Raw genomic sequence first — 22,127 nt, forward strand, 5'->3', positions numbered from 1 at the left:
ACAGCAGTCGAATAGGGGGATCTCGCAGGCCAGTTGACAACAGAATTTCATCCTATCCAACGTCCAGGAAAGTCTTCATTCAGTATGTGCGTTGTAACACGGGACGAGTGTGCTGGACAACCGTCGTGTTGCAGCCACATACACTGTCGAATATCCAGTGGTACCTCTTCTGGATGAACCGGCAGAATGTTCGTCAGAAATCGTGAATGCGAACGTTCATTTAGAATGCCTGAGAGGAAACACGGTGTCACAGTGTATGTTCCTATGACGCTGCACCACACGTTTAAGCTACACAGCCGTTGATGTGGCACATGAAGAAGCCAGTGAGGATTTTCGGCTGCCCAATAGGGCATGTCATGCAAATTTACATTAGCATGGTTAGTAAAAGTTGCGTCATCAGTGGATAACACGTTGGTAATACATAGGGTGGTCTTTTAGTTTCTGAAGGACAACCGACAAAATGCCGTACGACGTTCGAAATTATGATCGTCGAGTGCCTGGTGTAGTGACAGATGACAGGGCTGGAAATTCTGTCGATGCAGGGTGCGAATGACTCTCGTATGACTGATTCCACATTCGTTGGCAGTACTTGTTGTACCACAGTGCGGATGCATTAGCGTCGTAGCCAGAACAGGTTCTTCGTGTTCTCTGTCAGCTGCAGTCTTCTTTCTTGCCCTCTTTTTGACGTTCAAGCAGCCTGTCCGCACTAATGTTCTAATAATTCGCATAACCGCCTGGCGCGTCGGACATTGGCAATCCGGATAGATAGCCCTACACTGCTGTACTGTTTTTATGGCATTTCTTTTACTTTCACGTATAAAGGTTGTACAACCAATTTCTCCTCCAACTTCTGCACGCAACGAGTGGTTTAGTGAAAATGGGGGGGCCTGCAGTGCAGACAAGGAAACGGGGACATGTGTTGACATTCTCCCACAGCGTAGCTCGAGAGGTCTGCTTGGCGGTGTTTTCACCACTAATGCCGATTCCGGCCACCGTGCTCTCAAATTTTAGGACACTTCCTGAATTTTTATGACTGTTTTCAAAGTCAACATTAACAAACGCTCTAGCACAGTAATTGTCTTCTCAAGAGCTATCGAATGCAGTTATAAAAGGTATATGGTTCCATTTAAAAAACGTTCTTGCTTCAATATGTCCGTTGATACCAGCGCTAAAAAACATTAACCGAACAAAAAACTACGTGCCCTTCGACGCTCTAGTGTCTGCCGAAAACCGCAGTTCGATATGTGCAACCGTTCACGAAATGAAGTGGGTGTTAGTCTTATTTAACTCACCTTGTATTCATCAACCACATTCATCAGTTTACAAAGTAACAATCTGCAAGTAACATTTCCTCAAAGCCGATAAACAGCAAGCTTATCTAAAACTATTACAATAACCTAGCAAACAAACGTTGACAATAATTAACGTAACAGCGCTGACAAAAGAATATTATTCTTAAATAATTACTGTAAGATAATATGGGTCAAACACTGCTGTCCAATATAAGTAATATTCACAGACATATCCTTATTACACAATCTGCGACATTGTTGCAGAAAAACAGTGACCTGTATATGTAATAAGTTTCCTTTAATTTACGTCTATGGTCACAAACGTTTTGTTACCAGATTACCGGTTTCGGTCTTTAATGACCATCATCAGATCTGTTTCATAAAAACAAAGCCCTAATGTTAACTATGGCTGCAGTACATTACGACTGTCGCAGGTTCGAATCCTGCCTCGGGCATGGATGTGTGTGATGTCAGGTTAGTTAGGTTTAAGTAGTTCTAAGTTCTAGGGGACTAATGACCACAGCAGTTGAGTCCCATATTGCTCAGAGCCATTTGAATCATTTTTTACATTTATGAAACAGATCTGATTATCGTCACTAAAGACCGATACCGGTAATCGGTTAACAAAACGTTTGTGACCATAGACGTAAATTAAAGGAAACTTATATCCTTATTAGTTCCACATTTCAATCTGTGCCAAACTATCAACCGTATTATAGACAACAGACAGTTACATGAACGTAAGTGTGTGCAACTAGGGTATACAATTCGTTAAAATGGTATGAATATCACCATCACCAACATCTATGTAAGGGATTTAGCCTTTTGGTCCACTCTGTCTCCTTCAAACTTGGTCAAACCACCTCTCCATTGGCCTTTCTAAAAACTTTTTGCCTCATGGTTTACATATTTTTAGTGCTCCTTTCAACTGATATACGGTTAATATGTTCTTTCCATCTTAGGTGATATTGTTTCATTGTATCAGTTATGTTTTACATATTGAGTTCAGTCCATATGTCATCATTTCTCTGTTGAACTATATCCAGCCACATATCCAAAAAAAAGCTCGTTTCGCATGCTTCTACTCTTCCTCGTGCGTTTTCTTAAGAGCCTTTTTTTCACATCCATACAGCAGTACGCACATATCCATGATCTTACGGAACTTCGATAATATCTCTGGACTTTGTATACTAGCGTTCTGCGTATAATTCAACAGAATTAGCTAAAGAGGACATACAATGTCTATGTATGTTCTGGTTCACTTTGTTGAAATTTGTGACGTCAATTGAGTGCCATATCCCTCCTTATCAGTGATGTCATCATCCTTATCTATTCATTATCACATAGCATGTCACGTGTTCTCTCAACGAAGTCATCTGCTCCCCTCCTCTCCTCCACCCCCCCCCCCCTCCTGCTAACCATACCCTATTTTCGAATCAGAGACCTATTTTACCCACCATTAAAACGGAAAAGGCAATCACAGTGTAGTTTCGGAGAGTTCAGATTATATCAAAAAATGGCTTATCGTAGATCACCGTTATTATGACTAACAAAATAAAGACAGCGGGCAGCAGACACAGTGTGGCTGAAATAAACCAAGAAGTGAGAAAAAGGTGTTCCCTTTTGATTTAACCAAAACTTAGATACAGAGAATATAACATATAAAAATCAACAGTGTGCATGTTAGTACACTGCTTTCACTGACGACCAAGTTGCGATTGCAGTGATGAGCCGAAACATTATGACCACCTGCTTAATAGCTTGACTGTCGGTGTTTGAAACGAAATACATCACTTATTCTGCGTATCAGGAAACCGTTATATGTTGGTAGGTTTGTGGAGGTATGTGGCATTCGATGTCTAGGCAAAGGTCACATAGTTCACGTAAATAAAAGGCCCAGATGGGTTCCATAGGATTTACATCAGTCGGATTTGGTCGCAGAGACATCAACGTGAGTTCACTATAATGCTCCTCAAATCACTGTAGCACGGTTATACCACCGAAACACGGGCAATTACACTGCTAAAAGATGACATCACCGTCGGGGAAGGCATCAAGAAGAAAAGGGATGCAGGTGGTTCGCAGCTGTTAGCGTGTCTTCGATAACTACCGTACGTCCCATGCAAACGAAGGAGAATATCTCCCATAGCATAATACTGCTCCCGCCAGCCTCCGTCCATGACGCGCAAAGCGTTTCGAGCTGCCATTCACCTCGATGACTGCGTTTGTGGAGCAGACCATCGACCTAGTGTAGCAAAAACGTGTTATGTTAGGTTAGGTTAGGTTAGGTTAGGTTATCCGCAGAACCGACATGTTTCCATTTATCGAGGCACGAATCCCTATGGTCCCGTTTTCACTGTAATCGTAATTGACGTTATCGTTGCATCAACATAGCGGTGGACTGCTGCGGAGCTCCATGTTCAACAATGTATGATGAACAGTGTTCTCCGAATCACTTGTGCGTGCACCAGCATTGTGTTCTTTCGGCAGAGATGCCACAGATCATCATCTGTCCGACTTAACAGAGCAGATAAGCCTCCGAGCCCCGCGTTCTGTGAAGAGTACTGGACGTCCAACCATTTAGCGCCTGGCAGTAGTTTCACTGTTGTTCTACCTCTTTCCGCAGATGCTCGCGTCAGCAGCACGTGAACATTCGTGCAGCTTTGCCGTTTTCGAGATACTCGTTCACAGGCCCCACGTAATTATAACCTGCCCTTAGCCAAAGTCGCTTATCTCAGTGGATTTCCCCATTTGCACCCCATATCTTCGCTAGAGCGATCGCCGGTCCTTCTCTACTCCGCTCACATACTTTTGTTAACGCTTCACGAGCCCACAGGGCCACCAGGCGGCATCCAACGTCGAGATGGGCAGTGGTTATAATGTTTTGGCTGTTACCTACTATTCAACAGAAAATAAAATGAACACACTGACAGTCGTTAATTTTGATCAAAAGATGAAATGGGATATATGATACTGCGTGAAGAGTTTGACAGAGCACTGAAAGATCTAAGTCAAAACAAGACCCCGGGAGTAGACAACATTCCGTTAGAACTACTGACAGCCTTGGGAGAGCCAGTCATGTCAAAACTCTACCACTTGGTGAGCGAGATGTATGAGACAGGTAAAATGTGTGTGTGTGCAATCTTATGGGACTCAACTGCTAAGGTCATCAGACCCTAAGCTTACACACTACTTAACCTCCGCCGGGATCAGCCGTACAGTCTATGACCCGAGCGCCTTAGACAGCTCGACTAATCCCGCGCGGCGATAGGCAAAATACCCTCAGACTTCAAGAAGAATATAATTCCAATCCCAAAGAAAGCAGGTGTTCAGATGTGAAAATTGTCGAACTATCAGTTTAATGAGTCACAGCTGCAAAATACTAACACGAATTCTTTACAGACGAATGGAAAAACTGGTAGAAACCGACCTCGGGGAAGATATGTTTGGATTCCGTAAAAATACTGTAACACGCGAGGCAATACTGACCTTACGAATTATCTTAAAAGAGAGATTAAGGAAAAACAAACCTACGTTCCTAGCATTTGTAGACTTAGAGAGAAAGGTTTTGACAATATTGACTAGAATACTCTCTTTCAAATTCTAAACGTGGAAGTGGTAAAATACAGGGAGCGAAAGGCTATTTACAATTTGTACAGAAACCAGATGGCAATTATAAGAGTCGAGGGAAGCAGTGGTTGGGAAGGGAGTGAGACAGGGTTGTAGCCTCTCCCCGATGTTATTCAATCTGTGTATTGAGCAAACAGTAAAGGAAACAAAAGAAAAGTTCGGAGTAGGTATTAAAATCCATGGAGAAGAAATAAAAACTTTGAGGTTCGCCAATCACATTGTAATTCTGTCAGAGAGAGCAAAGGACTTGGAAGAGCAGTTGAACGGAATGAACAGTGCCTTGAAAGGAGGATATAAGATGAACATCAACAAAAGCAAAACGAGGATAATGGGATGTAGTCAAATCCCGTGATGCTACGGGAATTAGATTAGGCAATGAGACGCTGAAAGTAGTAAATGACTTTTGCTATTTGGGGAGCAAAATAACTGATGATGGTCGAAGTAGAGAGGATATAAAATGTAGACTGGCAATGGCAAGGAAAGCATTTCTGAAGAAGAGACATTTGTTAACATCGAGTATAGATTTAAGTGTCAGGAAGTCGTTCCTGAAAGTATTTGTACGGAGTGTAGCCACGTATGGAAGTGAAAAATGCACGATAAATAGTTTGGACAGGAAGAGAATAGAAGCTTTCTAAATATGGTGCTACAGAAGAATTCTAAAGATTAAATGGGTAGATTACATAACTAATGAAGAGGTATTGAAAAGAATTGGGGAGAAGAGGAGTTTGTGGCACAACTTGACAAGACGAAGGGACCGGTTGGTAGGACATGTTCTGAGGCATCAAAGGATCACCAATTTAGTATTGGCTGGCAGCGTGGAGGGTAAAAATCGTAGGGCGAGACCAAGAGATGAATACACTAAATAGATTCAGAAGGATGCAGGTTGCAATAGTTGCTCAGAGATGAAGAAGCTTACTTAGGATAGAGTAGCATGGAGAGCTGCATCAAACCAGTCTCAGGACTGAAGACCAACACAACAACATGTATGGATGAAAAAAAAGGAAGATTACAGGTACGTTTGCTCAGTACAGAATGATTTTCCAAAACTAAATATGTCCAGTTAAATACATAATTATTTGGAAAGGGTTAGACTGAAATTTTCAGTAGGTACCCGTACAGCCCGTTTTCTATTTCGCGGCCATGCGTTGGTACGGCGATATCCTCAGGCAAAAAATATAGTTCTGATAACGTAATTTAATTTTTTGCTTTCTGCCACCTGTCTCAACACCAGCCAGATCCACGGAAGGCTGGACAGGAATTGGTTCATTGGCCTTGCGAATGAATGTGAATACTCACCAGTGTGGTTGTTGTTGGTGATGTTGAAGAGGAACGGTGTGTTGCGTTCGTCGTAGAAAGTCCCGGTGAGAGAAGGTATATCAGCTGTGTACGCATCGTTGAAATCAGAATTCTGAGATCTTCTGTCCTTGGTCCAGATTGCTATGGGGCTTTGGCTATATCCATCATCACATCGACAACCCCATTCGCGCTCCTCTGTGGACAAAGACAAGACGTGCATACGTGCATATGAGTCCACAAATAAAGGACAAGGGCGTTAATGGTTCAAATGGCTCTGAGCACTATCGGACTTAACATCTGAGGTCATCAGTCCCCTAGAACTTAAAACTACTTAAACCTAACTAACCTAAGGACATCACACACGTCCATGCCCGAGGCAGCATTCGAACCTGCGACCGTAGCGATCGCGCAGTTCCAGAATGAAGCGCCCAGAACCGCTCGGCCCCAACGCCCGGCCTAGGACGTTAATGAAAGAGCTTCAACATAGAACACTCAGTTTTACGATTCACTTGTAGTGCGTTTTATAGTCAGAACACTTGGAAGATGCAACAGATCTACTAAAGAGACTGCTACACTATGCTTGTCCATCCTGCTTTGGAGTACTGCCACGCGGTGTGGGACCCTTGCGACAGGATTAATCAAGAACGTCGACAAAATTCAAAGAAGGGCATCATGTTCCGTATTATCGAGAGCTATGGGTGAAGGTGTCACGGAAATGATGCAGGATTTGGGGCGGACATCATTAAAACGAAGCCGTTTCTCGTTGCGGAGGGATCTCCTCACTGGATTTCAGTAACCAACTTTCTTCTACGATTGTGAAAATATTTTATTCACGCTGACCTACATATTGAGGACCGACCATCAAAGGAAAATAATGGTAATCAGAGCTCGTATGGAAAGATATAAGTGTTCGGTTTCTCCGGGTGCTCGGGTGCTATTCGAATTGTGGAGATGGTTTGATGAACCCTCTGCCTGACACTTAAGTGTGGTTTGCAGATTGTCCTTGTAGATGTATCGTGGCTCCAAAACACAAGGGATTTTCATATAGCTGTGTGTTGAAAAGTTATTATGCTATTAAATGAAATGATAAAATTGTCAATGGGACGTAGCGACCTCATTACTGTTAGTGATGTAAAAATCACATGGTATTTTTATGAACGTACTAGCGAACCTGGCAATGCTACGTAATTGCTAAATATGTATGGGAACTGTAGTTAAATCCGAAATTTCTTGCTCCCCATCTCTCTACCAGTCTTTTCATCCCGTCTCTCCGTACATCTCCTCCCCCCATCTTTCTGTGCAAACTTCTTTCTCCCCTCCCCCCCCCCCCCGGCTATTTCTTTCAATCTCCACCCTCCTCCACGGTGTAAGAATTAGAAGTAAATCCGTCATCCGTCTAAACCTTCAGAAATTTTTGATAATAGCGGTTCCCTTTCTGCATTACATGTAGGTATATAGCCTATGTCCATACAAATGTTCATTGGAGTATCATGTCAAAACTGGAAGTATATCGGTAAAGAATATTTCGAGATTTTCGGTACCTACATTTTCCCATATATATATATATCAAACAGATTTTTTGTGTTATGAAAACATGTGACAGCATAACTGTCAGACTTAACGCAATTGTGTTTTTATTTTCTTTTTCATACCAAAAATACCATCACCATCCGCAATTACGAACACAAAGAGAAAATCAACCATATAGATCAACCAGTTCTCAAGTGGTGATCTTTCACAATTGATTTTGATTCCCGGCTTTGATTTTGATTCCAAACATTGTCTTTCATACAAACCTTGTCCAACAATTCCGAACGCAACAAAGACAAAAATCAACCAAATTTGACGAGCCATTCGTAACTGATATTTCATACATGCGGCAGTCGTTAATTTCAGATTTTTCTGTTGAATTTTCCAAAACTTTTCTCTCATACAAATCACTAACGAATACAGCAAAAACAGGAACAAATCGGTCAAACCGTTCTCAGCTGACGATGTTTCATACATGCGGCAACAGATTTTTATAAACAGACATTTAAAAAAGTTTTGCATCATCCCGGTTCCCAGAACTATTGAAGACAAACGTTGACTGTGGATATTGTATTACAAAGACCCCTTGACTGTTCAGAGATGTCAATAAACACGCCCAAAGATGTAAATAATCATGCATGAGCAGCTCCTATCAGACGGAGGGATTTCGACAGCCAGTCAGTTCCAGTAATTCTACCAGGAACGAGGTACACGCCTCGTGTTGTTTGTAGTTCAACCATGCCTAGACGGTCAATACCGCGGTTCGATTGCGTTCGCGTTGTTAATTTGTGCCACGAAGGGCTCTCAACGAGGGAAATGTCCAGGTGTCTCGGAGGAACCAAAGCTATGTTGTTCGGACATGGAGGAGAAACAGAGAGACAGGAACTGTAGATGACATGCCTCGCTCAGGCCGCCAAGGGCCGTTACTACAGTGGATGACGGCTACCTACGGATTATGGCTCGAAGGATCCCTGACAGCAACGCCGCCATGTTGAATAATACTTTTCGTGCAGCCACAGGACGTCGTGTTACGACACAGACTGTGCGCAATAGGCTGCATGATACGTAACTTCACTCTCGATCTCCATGGTGAGGTCCATCTTTGTAGACACGACACCATGCAGCATGGTACAGATGGGCCCAACAACTTGTCGAATGGACCCCTCAGGGCTGCCATCACGTTCTCTCCACCGATGAGTATCTCATATGCCTTCAACCAGACAGCCGTAGGAGACGTGTTTGGAGGCAACCCGGTCAGGCTGAACGCCTTAGACACACTGTCCAGCGAGTGCAGCAATGTGGAGGTTGCCTGCTGTTTTGGGGTGGCGTTATGTGGGGCCGACGAACGCCGCTGGTGGTCATGGAAGGCGCTGTAATGACTGTACGGAACGGGAATTCCATCTTCCGACCGATAGTGCAACCATATCAGAAGCATATTGGCCAGGTATTCGTCTTCATGGACGATAATTCGATCCCCCATCGTGCACATCTTGTGAATGACTTCCTTCAGGATAACGACATCGCTCAACTAGAGTGGCCAGCACGTTCTCCAGCTCCAGACATAAACCCAATCGAACATAACTTGGTTAGATTGAAAAGGGCCGTTTATGGAAGACATGACCCACCAACCACACTGCGGGCTGTACGCCGAATCGCCGTTGAGGAGTGGGACAATCTGGAACAACAGTGCCTTGATGAACTTGTAGATAGTATGCCACGACGAATACAGGCATGCATCAATGCAAGAGAACGTGCTACTGGGTATTAGAAATAATGGTGTGTACAGCATTCTGGACCCCCACCTCTGAAGGCCTCGCTGTTTGGTGGTCACCATGCAATGTGTGGCTTTCATGAGCAATAAAAAGGGCGGAAAAGATGTTTATGTTGATCTCTATTCCATATTTCTGTTCAGGTTCCGGAACTCTCGGAACCGAAGTGATGCAAAACTTTTTTTGATGTGCATATATAGATGATCGCCTTCAATGCCGTGTGAAACGTCGTCAGGTCTGGAAAGAGAGCACAAACAGAGAGAAGGGAGGTGGGGCGTGAGAATGCCATGATATAAACGAGGAGTTTCAATGAAGTATTAAACACAAGTTGTAAGGTGTCAGGCAAATCCAACACCTTACATGAAAACCCTGTCATGATAAGCAAATCCAGTAGTATGTCACATAGCTCGGAATAAATCGTGACATTAAATTAACCAAAGTAATACGAGTAACGAGTGAGCAAATGGAATACCACAGACTAACACAAGAATGCCTAAATGCATGTCGTACCTTCCCACCGTGAGGCAGACGCAGTTCCGAGGGGAGAAACGCCTCGAGCCTATCTGTACGACTACACAACCCGCACGTTTTAGCGTGAGGCTTTTTCGCGTCTCAGGTATGTCAAGGTCCACCCCCAGCCAATGTTAAAAGCTAGAGCCCTCCAGAAGAGCAGTATAGATCTTACGATAACGCTAAAAGGACCACACTAGCTGCAGGTTTTAGCGTGAGACTTTTTAGCGTCTCTGTTACGTTGCAAACTTTAAAAAACATTGCCCCACCACGAAAAGTATGACGTTTCTCATTGGATAGACAGAATGTTTGTAGGCGGAGCTTAAGGTTAACATTGAGACCCTGATTGGTCAGATGAAAACATAGCCAGATAGTTTTTTTTAAACTAACTTCGGTAAATTGTAGTAACGAGAAGTTAGAGTAGAGTTGGTTCCGAGACGGCGAGCTGGATGGCTGCTGCGCCGGCCGCTGCCGCCCTGACGCTGCCTAAACACCGACAAGGTAATGAACGCACGCGATGCCGCATTTTTGAGCGCATAAGGCTTCACTCAGAACTGCAGAAGTCTCATCTGTTTCACCCCCTTTTTGCGTAATACTAGTGTCGATCGTTAATTAAAACTCATGGTGTTCACATTTGCCACTTGAAGTAAAAATCTGAAACGCGATGATTTTTCTTTTATATAGTTATTGAGAAGCCACATCAGCCACTGTAATTTACGACAAGTTAGATAAGTAATTAAAGATAATTGAGGGTCACTGTAGACCATTTTGATAGTTTTCTCTTTTGTGAAACTTAAATTAAACCTAGATTATAGATGTGATATGGCATAGGTCATCCTTCGATCGATTGTAGAACTTGGAAACCCATTCAGGGAATATTCGTTCACATTTTTGTTGAACGCAGTTGGTTTTTACCATCCTGTATTAAAACATTTCCTTTTATCAATAGTGCAATTTATTAACGATGTTTTGTGAGTAGAATAAAACTTATCAATGGTAAACTTAACTGCTTTTTCTTCGTTATTTTACCAGCTAACTAAAAATAGGAAAGCCTTGAACCCTTTCCACTATATTTAGTTAGTATTAAGATTCTTTTACAGGGAGTGCAGTGGAGCTGACGCTGAGATCATTTAGTATTTGGTTATATCATCGCTAGTCTCACTGAACTCTTCTGAATTCTACATGTCATGTGTGGTCTGGCGTCTCCTTACCAGCAACAGGTCCCAGGTTCAAACTAGTTAATTCCCTAAAAAACACTGTCAGAGCGTCGTTGCGCGAAAGTGGTTGGGAGACACGATATAGTACAATCAGACACCACCATGAATGTTTAGAAAATGGCGACCCTGCCAGGATGGTAAAATACCATGATTGAAGGTCGACCACATGCCTAATTAGGTCAAAAAAATCCGGAAAAACATCTTCGTTGAAAAAAAAATTTTTTTTCTGAAGTTATACATAGTCGAAAACAGTAGCTGGATCGATAGATAGTAAAAGTATTCAAGAAAAAGTGAGAATTCTATCAGTGACAATAGCATAATTAAATTATGAATTTTGAAAATTGTTAGAATTAAGTTTTCTCTCCAATGCAAGCGCACAGGTGGCGGTTACATCGTCGACAAGTTGGTTCTGACCCAACAAGTAAGTGAATGGATTGTCAGTCTTGGTAGTGTCAAGTCGTGTGAACAAAAAGTTTATGAAACGTGTGAGGTCGTATTGGCGCATGTTGACGCGAAGTAGGGCGTGTGAATTGCTTTTAAAACATAAAATAAGGGATTCAGAAAGATTAGCAATGGCAGATCGAGACCTTGACCGAAATGAGGTAGAGACCCAGTATAAAAATGGACAGAGAATAGAGGACAGTACAACAGACGATGTAGTATCGCGAGAAATAGGACAGATAACGCACCATAACGAGGATAATGTACGCCAAGGCACAGAAAACCTAGGTCAGCATACGACAGAGCAGGAAAGTAGAGAGGCAGTCGATGAGGATTCTAACTTGCGTCTTGAATACGTAGAACCCATAGTACAAGTAATCAGAGCTCCCTCATCACAGAGCACAAGGAATGCGAGTAGAAACGTGTCACAGCAGAGGTCAATGCAATCGGTTGCGAACCAACACTTGGGCGAAAACACAGAGCGTAAGACGTCGGAACAAAACGCAATAGGACCCACCAATCTGGCAGAATTATTACAATTAATTACGGAAACCATGACAAGGCAAAATAAAGACATAGCGAAGCAAATTCAAATTCAAAATACGGAAACTACGAGACAAATGCGTGAGATTAAAGAACAAAACAAAAAAATTCAGTTACACCTAAGTCGTATTGAAGACGAGGCAAAAGAATCTCGAGAAGTGATAGGAAACTTAATAATAGGTCACAATCAATTGAGAACAGACAGTGACAAGGTACAAGCGGATTTACAAACATTGCGTAATGACACTGAGGACGAGATCAAAACATTACGTAACAACACACAGGCAGAAGTCAAGAAAGTAAAGAAACAGATAAACGAAATTACTAGACAAGCAGCAGGTACAGCGCGTGAAATTGTTGAAAAAAGTGTGTTACACAAACGTATCACAAAAGCAGCGCTGAAAAGATATGATAACCGCATAGTCAAAATAGAAGCGCAAACGAAGCGACAATTTCAGAAATTGCGAACAGAGTTGTTGCAAACCATTGAAGAGCGTAGTGAACAGGATCGAACAAGCACAGAGTCTGCAACCACATCCCTATCTGTAACAGCTCCGGAAAAACAAGCAATTAACGAAGATATTATGTATTTGCGATTCCAATCACAGGCGGAAAGTAACATACGTGAAATCAGACAGACTGCACCGCGGGTATGCGAAAGTTACAGTGGGCAATATCCAATGGATCTACCACAACCGGAAAGAACGACGGGAGAAATGATCAGAAACAAAAGTTACAAAGAATCGCTAACTTCATATGGAACTATGACGAAGTACGACAACGATCATTTCCTCACAGTCAGAAAATTTCAACACTTTCTAGAAGGAAACTCATTACACCCACAAACTTTTATTGATCAATTCCGAGTAGGATTACCAGAGCACTGGACGCTAGCATACAAATTAGACTTTATATGTGCACACATGTCAGGAACAGTCGCAGAAACCATGCAGAATGTTGCAGCGACATGCCGATCGTACGAAGATTTCAGAGAGAAGTTTCTCTCACGATATTGGTCCAGCGAAGCACGGAACAGAGTGAAGTACGGATTATTACAGAACCCATATTTTGAAAATTCAGGAGAGAGGAGTCTCGTGAAATTTTTCGAAGTAATGGCAAACAAAAATCAATTCTTAGATATACCATACAGTGACGGAGAGTTGATTAAATTATGCGCGATGAAGCTACCATTGAAATACCAGCAATCATTAGTAGGTCGCGGAGGCGATGACGTCGAAGCATTTAAAGGTATTCTAAGGGAACTAGAGTTCATATTTTCGGAAGATGACGCAAGAAAAAGACGAAGCGCACGTGAAAACGAAAGCAAAAAGCAGTGGAATCCACAAGAGACAGTACGAAGAAACAATAATTACGAACCTTGTGATAACTTCGCACCAAGAAACGACAATAGATTTCAACAAAGAACCGGTTATAGATTTAGAAGAGAATATGGCAATAACTATAATTCACCCAGGAACGGCAACAACTATTACAGAGGGAATAACGACCACTGGAACGGGTACTGGAGAACCAATTGACCGACAAATTATCAACAAAGAAATCACTATCAACAAGCTGAACAAGAAAAGTGAATACAGATAGGAGAGGTGGAGGTAAGACCATCAAACCCCAATAAAAGTTCAATTTGACAGCTAAGTGCCCATGCCAAAGAGAATGACGCACCGACCCAGGACAATTGCAGCACCTTGAACAGAGAAGTAAAACTCTTATCACGAGAAGAGAAGAAAGAAGAAAACAAATCCGCAGGGACCAGATGAAAACGAAGACAAGAAAATAACAATACCATGTTGGGATGAAATTAATTGGGAGAATACTGACGAGGATGCACAACGAATGTAGGACGAAAGGACGAAGTAATGAGTATTGCAGAGCTATTTGAGATGGAACCCGGGGAAAACGAATTCAATGAGGATAATGCGCAGTCGACAGAAGTTGAAAATAAGTTACGAGTGGGTACACAACCCAACGTATATAATGAAGGAAGTTATGAAGCGATAATTAGAGCATTTAGATGCGATTATGTGGAAGTAGCGACGAAGAAGGAGAAGATAGACGAGGATGAGAAAAAAGTAGAGGATGTACAAGAAAGCGTAAATGAAGGAAGAAATAGAGAAGAGGAAATAAAAGAGAGAGAAGCAGCAGTCTAAGCTTATCCTACAGAAAGTTCGAATTCACAAGGGAAGTTCCTAAAAAGACTCATGTATGATTCAGTGGAGGATTCGTTGATGCAAGAAGAAGAAGAACAGAACCAACCCTTTCAAATTCAACCAATTGTGAAGGCCATGGTAAAGCATATCCCAGTCAATATTGTAATTGATAGCGGAAGTGAACTGACTGCGATCTCAGAAATTTTATTCATGCAGTGTAATGCCAATGAGGAATTACTAGTTCTGAAAACACGTAAGATTAAAGTAAGAGGTCCTATTAGAAACAATGCTGCGGAAGTTACGAGGCAAACAAGGTTAACTCTTTCGTGCCAAGATCAAAAGATCGAAGCCAAATTAGTGATTATACCTAAACTAACTGTAGATTTGATTATAGGTGCAGATTTTTAAAATGAGAGACGAGCGATAATAGATATGGGGAAAGGTAGCGTAACATTCGGGAATGTCACACTTCTCTTTGAGCAAAAGCTAAAATTAGAAGAAATACCTGTTATAAACAAACAATTAAGAATGATGCGAGATAAAGAGGATGAAGAATTAGAATGGTATGCACAAAAAGGGGAATCGCTTCAACTCATGTTAGAAGTCCATAAAGAAATCGACGAAAAATTACAAGAAGTTCAAGGTATTTCGGAACACAGTAAAAGAGAATTAGAGGATATTTTACGAGATAAAGCAGAGGTATTTTTACCTAAGACTGGCAGTATTAAACACTTTCAGTACAAGCTTGAAGATTAATTTTATTACTCGTAAATAATCAGCACAATATTTCAAGATTATGTTGCAGATAAGATCGTCAGGTGAAAGAAGAATGAAGAGAAAGGAAGGTGGGAAAAAGAAAGTAGTTTCAATAATAACACCAATAGTACCATAGATTAAGGTGAAGGGATAAAGCATAGATAGTATAACAGCATGAAATACTAAAATGCTATACACCACGACACTACACAAAAATAAAAAACGAATTTGAGGATTCTTGAGTAGACGTTAAGACTCCAAATATCTTAGAATTGTAACATGGAAAGGGCGCCGAAATTTGTAAAGCTTTTTAAGTAGGCGCAAAAGAAGTAGATAGTAGATATATGTTAGATGATTATAAGTAAAACTTTTTGTAAGAACCATTGTAAAAACTCCAGCAAGGAAGAGATGCAACGACCCACAAGTTGCAACGCGAGATGTATCAGGAAAGAAAAGGACGTAATCAGCAAGACTCGATTCCTACATAGCAGGAGCGTCGAGAGAAGGGAAAGGCGAAACTAACAGACGGCCCTTGTAGCGAAAGTGGGCAATAAATATGCCCGCTAGGAGGAATCCTGCTGGGATGGAACACCGAGCCGCACAGTGACAGACCCCTGCTGAGACGCGGCGGGACGGCGAACGCCGGAAGGGTCTCCGAGCCCCGAATGAACGGAGCGAGCAAAAAACGGCCGGACGAGAAGCCTGCTGGGCAAGCCACCACTGGCAAAAAAAAAAAAAAAAAAAAAAAAAAAAGCGTAAAAGTCACACTACTGCTATTAAACAGCACGCTGATGCACGAAACTGAAGAACTTCCACAAAGTAAAAATGACGCACCCAAACAATTTATCAAACTGTTACTAGGAGGAAAGCTTCAAAGCGACAAGTTATCAATAAATATTTCCATATCCTGCCCAGAGAAGAACCAAGAAGCAAGTAAGAAGCAGAGAAAAAGCAGGAAGAACAGAAGTTGAAGATTCGCAAGATTGAGACCAAGATAAAAGATGGGTGAAGAATAGACGACATACCTTCCCAAATCCCTATCCTATTGTAAACTAGTCGTCTGCGAAGTATTACAACGAAAAACGACCGCATTCAGCGACACATAACGATGAGTTTCACGCATACAAAGCCAGTAAACCACGAGATTCTGCACTCACAGCTCCATTCCATTATGGGACCTCCACAACAGCACACACATTTGCAAAGCCAACAAGGAACGACGAACGAAGCTGTACATCAAATACTTGTCCACATCCATCTCGCTCAAGTCCATCAACTTCGTGCAAAAACATTCGCCAACCTCATGCTTGAACATTCATAGGATTGTGTGAATGTGTGAAATCAAATTATGTGATGTAGGAATTGTGCAAAAGAAACGTGTAAAAAACTAAATAAGTAAAGCACACCAGACAGCTAATAAACTAAAAAAAAAACAAAATAACAGTCATTGACTATGGACTTAAGTAAAAGATAGACTGTCGATAAAAACAAGTCATTAGTTCTGAAATGGACAGTATATAAAGAAACAATATGCCACTTATTTTCTCCTCATAAAAATGAAAGAATAACTATATTTTACTTAGTTTCTCCTTATAAAAACAAAGAATAAAAAATTATCTTGTTGGATGTTTTCCCTTTCTTTAACATTTGTACCATTTATTAGGATAATACCTCAATACGTGTGTATGTATATTTCTTTGTCAAAGCAATTTTTTTAACATTTGTACCATTTGTTAGGATAATATTTGAATACTTGTGCATCTATATTTCTTTGTCAAAGTAATTCTTGGAAATAATACTTATTTGTTAGTGTAACAATGTTGAAATGAGTGTCTTGAAACAAAAACATTTTACTTGCGCATGATATTTAGAAAATGTGTTAGGAATAGATTTTACTTAATTACTACATTTATAAAAACAATATTTCTAAGAAAATCGATGTGAAAGACTCCTCACTTTCGATAACAAACTTCTTAAAAAACAAACTACACACTTAAATAAAGAAAGAAAATAATTAAAAATTAATAATAGACAAAAAATATTCTTCTGATGTCATTATTAATTATAATGTGGAAGAATATAAAAATATAAATTAGTAATACAAACTAGCATAGAACAGAATAACGTGGCTGAACAATATGCAACAAAATTTAGATAAATTAGAAAATTTTTGACTGACTTAGACAACGATTCAATCATTGCCAAATTCAGTGCAAAAATTAAGTTCGAAGGGTGGTGATATGTAAGGTGTCAGGCAAATCCAACACCTTACATGAAAACCCTGACATGATAAGCAAATCCAGTAGTATGTCACATAGCTCGGAATAAATCGTGACATTAAATTAACCAAAGTAATACGAGTAACGAGTGAGCAAATGGAATACCACAGACTAACACAAGAATGCCTAAATGCATGTTGTACCTTCCCACCGTGAGGCAGACGCAGTTCCGAGAGGAGAAACGAGGACAGAAGCCGAGAGCAGAACCGTGTTAAGCTAGATAAGGGAGGGGCTGGGCACCCACGCCTCGAGCCTACCTGTACGACTATACAACCCGCACGTTTTAGCGTGAGGCTTTTTCGCGTCTCAGGTATGTCAAGGACCACCCCCAGCCCATGTTAAAAGCTAGAGCCATGAATGTTTAGAAAGTGAACAACTAACATCAAGCAAATGTACATCACACTGCTCATATAAAATGCTTGTCTACAAGTACCACCTTTATGTGGTCTGCAGTGTCAAACTTCACATTGACATTCTATTACTCAGGTTTATTGCTTTGTTATTCTCATAATTAGTCGTAATCGAGCCGACCACGAGTAGCAAATGTGCAAGTGGAGGAAAGGCAGATGTTGTATCTGGTGATTTATCTGTAACAGATATGAATAATACTGAAGATACTCTCCAAATTATTCATTCTGATGGTGTACGCGGAACAGCAACGCATGTAAAGAGAGAACAAGGGGGTCAGAAATTTTCTCCTAGAGGTGGGTGAGACAAGTGCGCCGGGAGAATCAGTACTCGACATTACTTCCTTGGAATGTCAGTTATCCGAACTTTCATGCTTTGTAATTAACACTCAGGTTGGAAATTCTTGTCTCAGATAATCTCAGTACCGACTAACCCTTCCTCTCATCCATCGAGTGCTCACAGTAATGCTGCAGAACATGCGATGAAATGTCATTTTGCTACAAACGGGGCTGATGAGTCAAACTAACAAAGCACTAGTGGACAGTGTTGAGCAACCGAAGGAAAGTATTAACCACCGGAGTGAAGACATGCAGGCGAGGTGGCGCAATTGGAATGAGAACAATAAAATGCTTCCATATAGTCACACAAAGCTTAAGGGAGATTTAGCACACAGCTGAGAATTGAGACAACAGTAGGGTGATAGTGCAAAGGAATGTCGAGAGACGGTGCAACGACGATCAGAAAGGATCGAGAATGTGAAGGATGAACTTACCGCCCGCCTTCAAAACCAGACCCGACAGCTCATACAAGTGTTGAAGAGTGGTTAAGATTCCAATTTTAATAAAATTCGAGTCAAGACTGAATAATATATATATATATATATATATATATATATATATATATATATATATATATATATATATAGAGAGAGAGAGAGAGAGAGAGAGAGAGAGAGAGGGAGAGAGAGAGAGAGGGGGGGGGGGGAGAAAACCCTGAAGAGAGAGGAGGTTGCTACGAATAAAAGAGAGTACACTCGAGCTTTACACTTCTGAGCAAGAGACAAAACAAAAATAAGGAGGGACTTTCTGAACAAATAAATCAGAATGCGTTAGCTGGTATCGGTGTAGCGTATTTGACTAACATTTAAAACGTCATGGGTCGCGCGTTGGAACCCCCCACCATTTAAATTTCAACTATATATCATCAGCAATTGCAGCCGAAGATTTTGGGACTTGCTCAGCAAGAGTGACAGGATACAAATTTCAGAATATCTCAACAGTCAGCATCAAATATTCGGTGATGAGGACGAAGATGTGGAGAACAAATGGAAAAAATTCAGAGGCCTCATTCAATATGCTCCAGACAAGTATGTTCCAAGTAAGGTTTTAAGGGATGGGAAAGACCCACCATGGTTTAATAGCAGTGTTAAGGAAAGCGCTATGTAAACAAACAGCACTTCATCTCAGATTCAAAAGAAGTAAAAAGCTAGCTCTCAAAAAAAAAAAAAAGGCTGAACGAAGCGAAAATGAGCGTAAGGAGTGCAATGAGAGAAGCGTTCAGTGATTTTGAAAGTAAGAAGTTGTCAACCGATCTGGGTAAAAACCGCAAGAGATTCTGGTCGTATGTAAAATCAGTAAGTGGATCAAAATCGTTCTCCCAGCGACCACACCGGCACCGAAACGGAAGATAACAGAGAGAAGGCCGAAATTCTGAATTCGGCCTTCCGAAGTTGTTTCACCACGGAAGATCATAACACTGTCCCTCCTTTCAATCGTCGTACGAACGTCGAAGTGGCAGATACTGAGATAACAGATCGAGGAACTGAAAAGCACCTACAATCGCTTAGTAGTGGAAAGGCGTCCGGATCAGATGACATACCTACAAGATTCTATAAATGTTATGCGAAAGAACTTGCTTCCCTTCTAGCTGTAATTTATCGTAGATCGCTTGAGCAACGAAAGGTACCTAACGACTGGAAAAAAGCGCAGGTCATTCCCGTATTTAAAAAAGGCCGTAAGACACATCCACACAATTATAGACCTATATCGTTGACGTCAGTCTGTTGTAGAATTATGGAACGTTTTATGTTCAAGAATTATGACGTTTTTTGGAAAATGAACATCTCCTCTATAAAAATCAACATGGATTTCGCAAACAGAGATCATGCGAATCTCAACTCACTCTGTTCCTCCATGAGATCCACAGCGCAATGGACAGCGGTGCTCAGATTGATGCCGTGTTCGTTGTTTTATGTAAGGCATTTGGCATCGCCCCGCATTGCCGTTTAATGAAAAAGTACGAGCTTACGCAGTGTCGGAGCAGACCTGCGATTGGATTCAAGTCTTTCTTGCAGACAGAAGTCAACACGTCGTTCTTAACGGAACAAAATCCACAGGTGTAAGAGTAACATCCGGAGTACGAGAGGGAAGTGTGATATGACCGTTGCTGTTTACAATATATAAATGATCTAGAAGAAAGCGTCGGATGCTCTTCAAGATTATTCGTAGATGATGCAGTTGTCTATACCAAAGTAGCAACGCCAGAAGAGAGTAATAATTTTCAGAATGACCTGCAGAGAATTGATGAATGGTGCAGGTTCTGGCAGTTGACTCTGAACGTAAATAAATGTAACATTTTGCGCATACATAGGAAAAGAAATCCATTACTGTACAGCTACACTACTGATGGCAAACAGCTGGAGACAGCGTCTGCCGCAAAATATCTAGGCGTAACTATCCAGAGCGACTTGAAGTGGAATGACCACATAAAACAGATAGTGCGAAAAGTAGATACCAGACTCAGATTCATCGCATGAATCTGAAGGAAATGTAACTCATTCGCAAAAGATGTAGCTTATAAGGCGCTTGTTCGCCCGATTCTTGAGCATTGTTCATCTATCTGGGATCCCCATCAAGTAGGACTGATAGAGGAGACAGAGAAGATCCAATGAAGAGCGTCGCGTTTCGTCACGGGGTCGTTTAGCTTGTGAGAGAGCGTTGCGGAGATACTAAACAAACTCCACTGGCAGACGTTACAACAGAAACGTTGTCCATCACGTAGATATTTACTATCGAAACTTCGGGACAGAACTTTTCAGGGGGAGTCGGACAATATATTACTTCCCCCCACATACCTCTCGCATAGTTACCACGAGGAGAAAATTCGAGAAATTAGAGCTAATACAAATGCTTACCGACATTCTTCCCATGCACTATTCGCGAGCTGAACAGGGATGGAGGGATCAGATAGTGGTACCGAAAGTACCCTCCGCCACACACCATTAGGTGGCTTGCGGAGTATGATGTAGATGTAGATGAGGAAGTCACACTCGTTCCGTCAACGGCACTGTCATAGGGGGTGGAGGAGCGGACATAGGCTTAAAGCACTCCTCTGTCCGCAGGGTGGGAAATTACCCCAGGAAGCCGAAGTGTTCAGCAGTGCTCAACGGTAAGAGGATGAAGAAGGCAATGGAAACCACTGCATTAAAGACTCAAAATGTGTATCCAAAGAATATCTGATCTGTAATTGAAAAATTGTCTTGATGATCTCTCCATTGGCCAAAAAGCCTGAGTTAGTCCCCACTTCGGATCTCCGGGATGCGACTGCGAAGGTCTAAGTGACAATGAGAAAAAGATGGAATAAGCAACGAAGGGATGACATTCTAAGAGTCAGAACATGAAATATCTGAAGTTTGACGTAATGGGGAAGCTAGAAAATGTTAAGGCTCAATCTGGATATACTTATATGGATCTGGTATCTGTTCTTTCCCAAAGAAGAAGAAGAAGGTCATAGCCGGTATTGCCAGAACTATATACTTATATGGATATGGTGTCTGTTCTTTGGACATTTCCGAAAGACGGTGTGGCCGAGTGGTTCTAGGCGCTTCAGTCTGGAACCGCGCGACTGCTTCGGTCGCAGGTTCGAATCCTGCCTCGGGCGTGGATGTGTGTAATGTCCTTAGGTTAGTTAGGTTTGAGTAGTTCTAAGTCTATGGGACTGGTGACATCGGATGTTAAGTTCCATAGTGCTCGGAGCCATTTGAACCATTTCCGAAAGAACAGACACCATATCCATATAAGTATATAGTTCTGGCAATACCAGCCATGACTTTCTTCTTCTTTGCGGATGCACACATATTCCCCGAACTCTTACGGAACTTGGTAAGAACGTCTTCCATGAGTAATGTGTGCGTTGGGGTGGGACACTACGAATGTAGTGTGTGGACATACAAGGTGAGAATGTGGGTCTCGCGGGACGCGTGTGCGAGATAGTCCCTGCAGTCGCCCTA

At 41.7% G+C, this 22,127-nt stretch overlaps 1 protein-coding gene across 1 annotated transcript in view; it reads right to left on the reverse strand.

The window, feature by feature from the left end:
- The window catches only part of LOC126335603 (carbonic anhydrase 13-like), a 154,382-nt gene that overhangs the window by 73,479 nt on the left and 58,776 nt on the right, over nt 1-22,127 (reverse strand). Inside the window, exon 4 of the mRNA XM_049999056.1 lies at nt 6,219-6,413. Coding sequence (XP_049855013.1) covers nt 6,219-6,413 — 195 coding nt within the window. The remainder of the gene's footprint in view (nt 1-6,218; nt 6,414-22,127) is intronic.

Source organism: Schistocerca gregaria, chromosome 2 (assembly GCF_023897955.1).
Source record: "Schistocerca gregaria isolate iqSchGreg1 chromosome 2, iqSchGreg1.2, whole genome shotgun sequence".
Lineage (NCBI taxonomy): Eukaryota > Metazoa > Arthropoda > Insecta > Orthoptera > Acrididae > Schistocerca > Schistocerca gregaria.